We start from the raw sequence: 11,592 nt of genomic DNA, 5'->3' as shown, positions 1-11,592 counted from the left end.
GCTTCTAGAAGGTAGCATAACACCACCATGACTTCAGGTAGACAAAAAGTTCCTAAACAGTGCACACAATACATTAACCATAAGAGTAAATCTGAAGAAACCCAAGTGGTGAGACACAGAATAGGACAGTGATTTGTTGCAATACATAGAATTCAGAGAGCTTGCATCTAGAATATATGAAGAATGTATATAAATCAGTAAAAAAAAAAAGACAACTAAATAGAAGAAAGCCAAGAAACCTGAATAGGTACTTCATAAAAAAGGAAGTATGAATGGCCAATGAACAGTTCATACCTCTATTTCATTAGCAATCAGCAATTACAATTATAACCACAAATTACAATTAGGAAATTACAACCACAATGAAATACTATTTCACACCCACTGGAATGGGTAATTAAAGACTGGTAACACCAAGTGTCAGGCTGTGTAACCACAGGAACAAAATCTCATACTGCACTGGTAAGGGTAGGAGTATCAACGGAAACATAACGTCCTTCCTTCTTCCCTTCATCTATTTATTTATTTATATATATATATTTAAAAGTTTATTGCCCAATGCAGGGCTTGAACTCATTAACTGTGAGATCATGATCTGAGCCAAAGTCAGTTTAACTGACTGAGCCAGCCAGGCACCCTTGAAACAAAACTTAATTTTTATTAAAAAATTTTTGTTTTAACATTTATTCATTTTTGAGAGGGGGGGGGGGAGGGAGGGAGAGAGACGGAGCTCAAGAGGGGGTGGGCAGAGAGGGAGGGAGACAGAATCCAAAGCAGGCTCCAGGCTCTGAGCTGTCAGCACAGAGCCCAATGCGGGGCTCTAACCCACGAACCGTGAGATCATGACCTGAGCCGAAGTCAGACACTTAACCGACTGAGCCACTCAGGCACCCTGAAACATAACTTTAAAACAGTTCAATACAATCTACTAAAACTGAGAATTACACATACTTTATATACGTGCACCAAAAGATTTAATATGCGTAACAGCTCCAAACTGGAAACCCAATGTCCCAACAAGAGGAGGAAAAAATTGTGGTATATTCATATAACAAAAATGAACACAGCAAGAAAATGAAAGACTTGTTGCTACATGCAACAACATGGATGCATCTCGCAAAGAAAATGGTGAGTGAAAGAAGCCAAATACCAAAGAAAACATATTCTGGTCTCCATTTATATATCAGGTTTTAAAACAGGGAAAATTATATGGTGCTAATTGCTAATATTCAAGAAGGAAGGAATGAGTACGAGAGGGGCTTCTGGGCGTTGAAAATTTATTGGGGCACCTGGGTGGCTCAGGTGGTTAAGCGTCTGACTCTTGATCTCTGCTCAGGATATGATCTCATGGTTCTGGAGTTCGAGCCTGGCGTCAGGCTCTGCACTGATGGCAAAGAGCCTGCTTGGGATTCTGTCTCTCCCTCTCACTGCCCCTCCCCAACTTGTGCTCTCGCTCTTTCAAAATAACAAAGTTAAAAAAATAAAAAGAAAATGACTTATTACTTGACCTGGGTGGTGGTTACATGGAGCTAAACACTTACAATACTTGTTTTTCTACATTAGACTCTGATTTAAAAAAATATTTTCAACATGGATCATATGACACAGAATGCTATGCAATATATGATAAAAAAGGATGTTTTTCAAAAAAGCACACGTGATGATCCCATTTGTGTAACACAGACCAGTAATTCTGTGTATTATCTGTGTTTGCATATAGCACGAATGTTAACAGGTACTATGGGACAGAGCCTGGGACACCCAGGGCAGGGGAATTTTATTTTACTTAAAACCTTTTTGAAACCAGGAAATGTACTACTTGCAGCAGGTATCACAAATTCCAACAAAAAGAGTACACAGTAAAAAGTTTCCCTCCTACAGCAATAGTTATTCCTAGTTTTTAATGACATCTGTCAGAATTATTCTATGCACTTTAAAAGATTAAAGAAACCAGCAGCACAAACAACAGAGGATACTATAGACACAGTTCTGCACCTTGCTTTTGTCATGTATCTTTTAGATCATTCACATCAGCGCCTATTAAGGTACCTTATTCTTTTGGATAGTTACATAGTATTTCAACTTATGAGAAAACTGTCATTCAACACCCCCCCCCCAAGGCACATTTACATTGTTTCCAAGATTCTGCTATTAAAATGCTACAATCAACATCCTTGTGTATGTTTTCCAGTGGATATGTAGAATTAATTCCGAAAAGCAAGGCTGCTGGACCAAGGGCACCTGCATCTCTAATATTGGTAATTACCTGCCACACTGCCCTCCAGAGAACTGTATGAATTGACACTCCCACCAGCATTGCACAAGAAGACCGTTTTCACAAATACTTTCATGGCTTTTATTTTACATTTAAATCCTGTTTCTCCAATATAGGAAAATCCGCCCAAACTCACTCATAAGAGACAAATACTACTCCTCACCTAACTGGTAAAAATCCAAAGCTGTGACAACCTTCATCTATTGATTACTATGGAAAAATGGTGATTCATACGATGCTGATGGGAATGCTAAATGGTACATACTCTAAGAAGGGGAAGTTAACAATATCTAGCAAAACTACACATGCATTTAACCTTTGGCCTGGAAATCTATATTCTGGGGAAGCTATCCTAGAAGTGTAGAGGCCACAGTGTGAAATGACACATGAACTAGAGCATTACCTGCAGCACCATCTGTCCCAGCATTAGATGGAAACAACCCAATGTTTGTCACCAAAGGGAAAGAGTAACTATGCAGGTGTAGCAGGAAAGACGAAGCAAGGCTCAAACTTGCACCTATCACTGCCTCAAAGGTTAGAAGGTGGGCTTTACAGATAGACATGGATTTGCATATGGTTTCGAGGGGAAACAAAAAAAACAGTGGAAGGACGATCAAAAAGTAATAAAACAGGAAGGGAACAACATGGAGTAGAAAGAGGTGGCAACCGGACTTCTGAGTGTATTTTGCTTTATCGTATTTGATAAAGAACGTCGGAACGTCCTTCGGACGATTTAAGTATTTTATTTTACATAATTAAAAGCAAACTATATTCAAAAATAAAAGAAATCCCTAAAACATTAAAATACACTGAATAAACCTTACTGTATATCAAGTTGGTGGTGTAAATGAGAACACTGAATTCACATTACTTTATAACACGTATTTTGATTGTATATTCCCCAGTACCCATACAAGGATATACACTAACAACAAAATGAGTCACAAATAATTCTTAAGCTGGTTTGTCTTATTGTTTGTAATGGCACTGATATCATTATTTTGAAATCGTGTGTACTAGGGACCCATCAAATAAGTATGCAGCGACATTTTTTGTGTAAGAATACATAAAAATATAAAATCAAAGAAATTATGTAAAAAGTTCTGTAATCCTAAATCTGAATTTGAAATATCAGTACAAACTAACGATTGAGCGTCCTCTTTCTAAAGGGTATGCATACCTTAATGGTCCTAGAGACTGTACCTACAAATATCATTTCCAACTCAAAAAAACCAAGGCTGTCTGAACAAAGAGACTTCAGTTTGAGTTGGAAATGTACACAAAGGATTTTTTTTTTTTTTTTTTTTTTTTTTTTTAAGTTAAAAAGGACTGAAGTTATTTATCAAAAACTACTGGGGTAAGAGCACCTGTGTGGAGTCTGCTTGGGAGTTTCTCTCTCTGCCCCTCCCCCTCTCACGCTGTCTCACTCTCAAAATAAATAAACTTAAAAAAAATACTATTTTTCACAAACTTGAAGGTTTGTGGCAACTCTTGCTTTAAGCAAGTCTATTGCTGCCATTTCCCCAACAGCATGTGCTCACTTCATGTCTCTGTCTCACATTTTGTAAGTCTTACAATATTTCCAACTCTTTATCATCATTCTATGTGTTATAATGACCTGTGATCAGTGATCCTCAATACTCTTACTGTAACTGTCTTAGAACATCACAACCCATACCCGTGCAAGGTGGCAAACTGAACTGGTAAATGCATGTGTCCTGTTCCACCAACTGGCACTTCCCCCACCCTCTCTCTCCCTTTCCTCGGGCCTCCCTATTTGCCGAGATACAAAAGTATGGAAATCACACCAAGAACAAGCCTACAATGGCCTCTAAGTGTCCAAGTGAAAGGAAGAGTCGCATGTCTGACTTTCAAGCAAAAGCTACAAATGATCAAGCTGAGCGAGAAAGACAGGTCAAGAGCCGAGACACTGAAAGCTAGGCTTCTCGTACCCAATAACCAAGGTGTGAACGCAAAGGAAAAGGTATTGAAGAAATCAGCAGTGCTACCCTCAGGAACACACAAATGATAAAGTGAGGAGGCCTTATTGCTGAGATGGAGGAAGTCTCAGTGGGCTGGACAGAAGACCAAACCAGCCACAACATTCCCTTAAGCCAAAGCCTCATCCAGAGCAAGACCCAGCTCCTCAATTCAACGAAGGCTTAGAGGTGAGGAAGCTGAAGCAAAGTCTGAAGCCAGCAAAGGCCAACTCAATGAGGTTTAAGGGAAGAAGCCGTCTGCACAACAAGGCAAAGCAGCAAGTGCTGATGGAGAAGCTGCAGCAAAGTTATCCAGAAGATCCAGCTAAGGTCATTAATGAAGGCGGCTCCACCAATCAACAGATTTTCAGTACAGAGAGCCTTACGTTGGAAGAGGCCATCCAGGACTTCTGTAACTATAAAGTCGGTGCCTGGCTTCAAAGCTTCAAAGGACAGGCCGACTCTCTTGTCACGGGCGAATGCAGCTGGTGACTTCAAGTTGAAGCCAGTGCTCACTGACCGTTCTGAAAATCCTAGGGCCCTTAAGAATTATCCTAAATCTGCGCGTTGTGATGATTACGCGAGGAAAGTTACGTAAAGTGCTTAGCACAGGGCCTATCACAGAGTAAGTGCTCCAGGTAAAGGTTATTATTTAATATTCTTTATATTCCCACGGCTGCTCTGGCTTAGGCCTTCATCTTTCATTTGTATCACCCTAAGAACCTTCTGGATTATCTTATCTCAAAAACGGTCTCCTCTCAAAAATCTTTCACACATGCCTTATTTGTTTTCTAGCTACTATATATAGGGTGTCCACTACTGACAGGCACTGTGATGGGCATTTTCCAAGCATTGCCCTCAATCTTTGTAATAATCTTTTGGAGATGAGAAAGGTTTAAGTGACTTACCCGCCCAAGGCCTTATAGGTACTAAGAGTCAAGAGTCAAGATTTGAACGCAAGTCTGTTTGGTAGCAAAGCTTGCTCTGTTCCCTAGGCCACACTACTTCCTCTTACTAAGAAAGAATTGCAAATTTTTCTAAAAAAGAAATTTTTTTAATGACAATATTTAAAAACTTTCACTAAATTCTCAATGACAATAGGGTGAATTTCTTTTCTAAGACCCAGTGCAATCGGGACTGAATCTACCTTTTCAATTAAATTAGTATCATTTATGGAATTCTTCATCCTTTAGTCTATTTATCTGCAATACTGGCTGTTTTGTGCCACATGCCCTGGTTTGCTTTCTGGGCTTTCTAGTCCATCCCTGGGTCTACCGTTACCGTTCAAGGGTTCGTATCTTCTGTTTAGCTCAGAGGTAACCCCAATATCTGACAAACAGAAGGTGCCTAGTAAACACTGGCTAATCAACCAATTAATGCTTGGAACGCATTTCTCCCATAGCACAGGATGAACGTACCTGAGAGAAACCTCGAGAAGAACTGTAAGAACTGGTAATGGCATTGCGGCTGGAGCTAGGGATGCCACCTGTGTACGTGCTTGTCAAGGAGCTCATGGAAGAGGTGCGGGATCTCTTATTCAAGTGGTCATCTGAGCTCTGGGAATTGAGACCTCTTTTCAGAGAGCCAGGCCTAATACAAGAGAAAAGAACAGTGAGGTGCACAAGGCAACATTCTTTGAAGGCTTTCATCCGTGACCATAAAATGTTTCTTAAATAAACTTAATAAAAAAGGATAAAGCTCTTAATATTACTGTTACCACTTCAGCTAAATATCTCTGACAAAGGCAGGAAGGGAAAGCCAAATATTCAAAAAGTGAAATGTAGGATTCCACTTAAATAATATTTTAGAAAAAAATATTTTAGAAAATGCACCCTAATCTACAGTGACAAAAAGCAGATCAGTGGATGCCTGGGGATAGAGGCAGGACTGGAGGGAGGTGCTACTAAGGGGCACGGGGAAACTTGTGATGGTGACGGTTATGTTTATTACCTCGATTGTGGCAATGGTTTAGCAGGTGTATACATGTCAGAACTTATCAAACTGTACACTTTAGACAGGCACAGTTTATTATAAATGTCAATTATACTTCAACAAAGCTATTAAAAAAAAAAATCAGAGTTAAGAGGAACCAACCAATTTTTCTAAGCTTCCAACCGAAACACAAATTCTCTAAACATCTTTCTTGTAGAATAGTCATCCAACCTTTGTTACAATGTAGACAACTCACGATCTCCTAGAGTGATGACTGTTAGCCACTCTTACACTGGATGGAGGAAACGTATTTCCCCTAAGGTCCACCTATTTCACCAGGGGAATCCCATCTGGAACCAAACCAAGCGACTGTTTTCCTTCTTTTTTTTCCATGCAACTGTCCTTGAGGTTCTTGAAGACCATTAGCCTCCCCTCCCTCATTTCCTTATTCTCCTTGAGATTTTTTTCCTTTGGGTTAGTACTTTGTACCTTTAAAACCCATTCATGTGCCACCACCACCCCTTAACATCTTATAATTGCTTCACGTGGAATGAATGTCAGGTTGTGTCTATCTTCTCTTACCGTGTAGGGCATCGAAGCAAGCACAGCACTGCATGGATGATCTGAACAGAATTAAGGGAAGCAGGACTGCCTCTCACCTGCTCCATGCTAGTCTTTGTTCTTTTATCAGTACAGACTAGGAGCACATCCGCTCTTCTGACAGCCTTATCATACTACTAACTCAATAAGCATGTAAGTCACCCCAAGTACCTCACCAATTTCTAAGCCACTTTCCCTCCTATCCAATTCTTCCTTAAATATACTTCAACTCACACGTACAAACTTAACATTTATCTTAAATTTCACACTGTTGCATTTTATCCATTGCACAAACCTGTTTACATATGTGGTTAAATACATTTACAAACTCTTAGCCTTACCATATTTTATCCATAGTAATGAAAAACTATTAGAAGAAATTAGATGATACTGTGGCACATTACTCAAAATGTTCCTCTCCAATTTCAAAGATTTGAACCTGAATTAATAAAGCATCACAAAAAAGCACAGAGTAAAATCTACAGGAAAACAGCTCTGAGGGTTCCCTTTCCCCAACAGTCTATCTCATTCAGATAAGAGTCTCACTTACTTAGGCACAAAAGCAGCAGGAACTCCATTAGCCACCAGGGGCTCAAACGCCGAATGTCCACTCCCACTGCTATCATGGCGCCTGTGACAAATCAAAAAACCCTCAATTAAATGAAATGACTGGTTTTTTTTTTCTTAGAGTATCTTCTCATATTCCTGGAACCTTATACTATTTCCATGGCATATAAGTTCCACGCTAGATAAGGAAAAGTTGCTTCAAATCCTAAAGATTCTGAAAGGTAAATTTATTCTAAGATTGTCCTCATACCAAGGGAAGGATAAACATGCTTCAAGACCTTTTGACCTTATTAAGGTGTATCAATTAATTGCTAACTTCTCTCCAAAGTTTTACAATCGCAAATTTGATACTCTACCATCCACAGATCAAAAACAAAAAACCAATGAACACTTTAGGGACCAACCCACACATCCCATAGTGTTCTAAAGGTTAATATGGCAAATCCGTTAGGGAAAAATGTCATATAACACACATAAGAAGGACCTATGCATGGTGCCCATAATCACCGCTTACTCCAAGTGTCAGAAAGATAACAGGGTCTTCAGTTATATAGGCTCATGGGGTAAAGAAAAATTGTAACTGGAGAACAAGGGAGACCTACTGGGAATATAAAAAAAGAGTCCTTCTCCTGCCTCCAAGCCCCACTCGCCACCCCCGCTTAGCTAGCTAACATTAGTTCAAAGTGCTCACTTGTAAATCATCTCTCCACCATCAGATCTTCCCACATCACATAAAACACTTCCACTTATTAATATTTCCCTACCTAATTTTCCACTGGCAGTATCAAAGATGGCCATCTTTGAACTTGTAGGAGATGAAAAATCTAGTCTAGGTAATAGAAACAATATATTTAACAAGTATGGGGTTCATTGTCTCCTCAGAGTGCTTCCTTGTCTAATATAAACAACGCCCCCTTCTAATTAGTCTGTTAGATCCACCCTGTTGTTTCTTTCTTTTTTTTTTTTTTAACCTCTAGACACAATCTAGAATTCCTCATCTTCTTATCCAAGTCCCATGGGAACTCCATCTTGCTCGCTGCCCTATCCACAGTACCTGGAGTAGGCCCTGGCAAAAAGAAGGTGCTCAATCTGTTGAATCAAAAGACTGGAATCCTGAACTGATTCTTGGAAAGCCATAAGCAGTTCTGCATCCTAACTAGTGACTTCAGCCTCTACTCTTTCCACACTCAGGAGACAGTTTATTCCATTTTCATTAAGATATCAGAAATCAAACAATGAAATTGGTTTTACTCTCATTACTGATAAATCTGCCATATTCCAGTCTTCACCTTTCTTTGCTAAACGTTTCTTCAGCACAGGTAAGACACTTGAAATGGGGGTTACCCAAATAACTGAACAACACAAGCTGGTGAGGGAAAGATTGTTAGCATTCTCTCTAAAAAATAAGATTCAGCACATTTGTATCAAAAGTATGAGGCTAACATGGCTAACAGCTGTCAGCTTATCTCTGGCACTTATGGAAAAGGTAAATTATAAAGTATAACTTGTATCTTAGAAAACTAAGAACATTAAAGCCCTTGTTACCAAGCTCTTCCACGGAAGCCAAAGAAGCCTACTATAAAGCTCACAAACTGGAGTTGGCCTTTGTATCTTTTTGGCAATGATCTGTATTTCAACAAATCACAGGAGTCCATGTGGGAGGCCTGTTTAATACTCTGCTGGGCTGGTTACCTTCTTTTATTTTCCTGGCTATCAAAAAATATTTGGTCTTCTTCCTCCACCGTCCTTTTCTTTCTCTCCTTGAGGGCACTCAGTACAGTTTCCTTTGCACATGGGTCTGGGGCATTATTTGATGGTGAGGACAGTGTGGAGTTGATTATCTGCTCTGGTCTGTAAGGAAAGATAATATTCTAGCATCAACACATTTTAATAACCATGTCAGGAACAGTAGAGTGGCTCAGTTGGTTAAGCTTCTGTCTTGGCTCAGGGCATGATCTCACGGTTCGTGGGCTTGAGCCCTGCACATCGAGCTCTCTGCTGTCAGCACATAGCCTGCTTCAGATCCTCTGTCCCTGTCTCTCTCTGCACCCACCCCCCCAAATTCACTCTCTTTAAAAAATAAATGAATGTTAAAAAAATAATCATGCCATACAGCACAGACTTCAGCCGCTGAAAATCAGAAGCTAACTGATAAGCAAACATATACACTGATAGAAACTGCCCCTAGCAATTAAAGCTACAGCCTAAGGCCAAAACAAAACAAACATAAAAAACTGTTCAAGGACCAGATTTAGGGATTTCTCATTCAAATAAGCAGTTTCTTCCCTTTTATGCTTTACATTTGTTTTGTCAGAGGAGTAGCTATAGAAGAATAAGTGGAAATAAATCGGAGTTCATTCTGCCAGCAGTAATACTCACATTGGCGAACGAGCCAATTTACTATCCGGAGGAGCAATCCTCACTGTCACTGGGCTGCACACCATTTTGGAATTACGAGCAGATAGCACAGTCTTCTTGTGATAACCATTCCAGCACACTGTAGGAAGTACCCCCAGAAGGGAATATTGGGCCTGCTGGATTGGGTATCGTCTTCGAGGTGTTATGACAAACCGGTTTGATAAAGTCCCACAATCCCTATGGAGAATGGGAGACACACTATAGAATCAAAGAAGCTTAAAAGAATGGCAGAAAACGTAGACTCCTAAAGCATCACGTGGGTTCGGTTATTTTCCAGAGAGCTCAGACCGCTTTTTGAGCCACACAAAACAGCATTTTTATGGCAACGTTCCCCCATTCCATCTAAGGGTGGCAAGTGGCAGCTGTTGAACAGCTGTCCCTACAATGGATTTCAACAATTTTGAGAGGGAAATTGAAAACCCTGCCCACACAAGGAAAACTACAATGGAAGGAAAGTACATGTTAGGGCACGCCAGGCGGCACTTTTCAAGAATTCTCAAAGCATTTCAGTTTTTTATGCTGAGTCATAAGTAATATACACCCAAAGTCAAACATTTTTACTACCTAAGGTTGATCCTTCAACTACATGTGTTTATCCATAATCTAATATTTTCACCAAAGTTTTGGATTTCCTTGTGTCACTCAGCTATTGGGACTAAACGGAAATGCCTCTTTGATATTTATCATCAAATTTTATCAAAGAGGGGTCTCCTGGGAACACCGCTTTGATGTACTTCTCCTACTGGTCGAAAGGAAAAAATGTAACAAAATATACGATCTAAACTATTCTTGAAAGAACAAGATATTTTCACCAGAAGTGGGATATTTTAGTAGCTTATTAAGTATCCTGCTGAATCCATGCCGTATGAAAATTAAGTTTTAAAAACTGTAAGGAAGGAAACAGCTCTGCCATCACATCTCATCCCAAAGGTTCAAGGAGGGCAGGAGGCGGTTGACACACACCAAGGTGTTTAAAGAGGACAAAGCGACACAGAATCCACTTTGACTTAACGAAAAAGAAAATCGGATTTAAAAGTTAAGCCCTCCATTCAAAGCTGGTCGACAAAGAGGAGGGTCTGGGGAAGGTGAGCGTATCTTACCGGTGGGAAGGCCTCCTCGAGGGTCGGAGAAGAGGAGTGGGGAGAGAAGGGTGAATGTGGTGAGCGCGATGCGCCGAGCGCGCTGGCGACGCGGCGCGCGCGGACGCGCAGCGGCGGCCAGGCCTCTCCAGCAGGTCCCTGGCCTCCGGGGCGGGGACAGGCTGCGGGGGGCCGGGCTTGCCCAGGTAACTGCCCATGAGGAGCAGTTCGGCCGGGTCGGGTCCTTCGAGCGGGCTCCGCGGCTCTAGGAGACTTCCGTTCACCGCCGACTTGGCCGGAGGCGAAGCGTGCAGTGCTCGCTGACGCCGCGCGCTCCGAACGAGCGAGAGGGCGCGCGAACCTCGGGGCTCGCGGCTCAGTCCCCACCAGGCCGCGGTGGCCCCCACGGCCAGCCAGGCCAGCGCCGCCGCCGCCGGCACCAGGTACAGCACGAGGCCGAACAGCGACAAGCCAAGGAGCGCCGCCCCGGCCGACCCACCGCAGCCCCCGCTCCGGCCCCGGCCGTCCCTGGCGCTCGCTATCGGCCGCCGCCGCTCGCCTCCGCCAGCCGCCGCAGCCGCCGGAGACATCGCGGCTCCGCGCCGCGGAGAAGACTTAAATATCCCAGCGTGCACCGCGCCGCGCGCCGCGTCATCGCGCGCCGGCTGCGTCACTGCGCGCGCGACCCGGACGCGCGACCGCCGCGGGCAACGCCGCTGCTGCCCGGCAACGCGCTAGACCC

At 42.1% G+C, this 11,592-nt stretch overlaps 1 protein-coding gene across 3 annotated transcripts in view; it reads right to left on the bottom strand.

The window, feature by feature from the left end:
• LOC131501469 (nuclear envelope pore membrane protein POM 121C-like) overlaps positions 1–11,592 on the bottom strand; it is a 53,500-nt gene that overhangs the window by 14,433 nt on the left and 27,475 nt on the right. For 2 of the 3 annotated variants that reach the window (XM_058711641.1, XM_058711642.1), the window contains exons 2-5: positions 9,733–9,948; positions 9,046–9,204; positions 7,337–7,417; positions 5,673–5,844 (exon numbers count right to left, since the gene is read on the bottom strand). In XM_058711641.1, the coding sequence (XP_058567624.1) occupies positions 5,673–5,844; positions 7,337–7,417; positions 9,046–9,204; positions 9,733–9,797 (477 nt within the window). In that variant the 5' untranslated portion in view covers positions 9,798–9,948. Of the gene's footprint in view, positions 1–5,672; positions 5,845–7,336; positions 7,418–9,045; positions 9,205–9,732; positions 9,949–10,871; positions 11,464–11,592 lie in introns of those variants that run through there. The other variant, XM_058711640.1, reaches the window with a different exon arrangement.

This window comes from Neofelis nebulosa, chromosome 18, assembly GCF_028018385.1.
Source record: "Neofelis nebulosa isolate mNeoNeb1 chromosome 18, mNeoNeb1.pri, whole genome shotgun sequence".
In the NCBI taxonomy this organism is placed as follows: Eukaryota; Metazoa; Chordata; class Mammalia; order Carnivora; family Felidae; genus Neofelis; species Neofelis nebulosa.
This window is presented reverse-complemented; position numbering and strand designations above follow the sequence as displayed.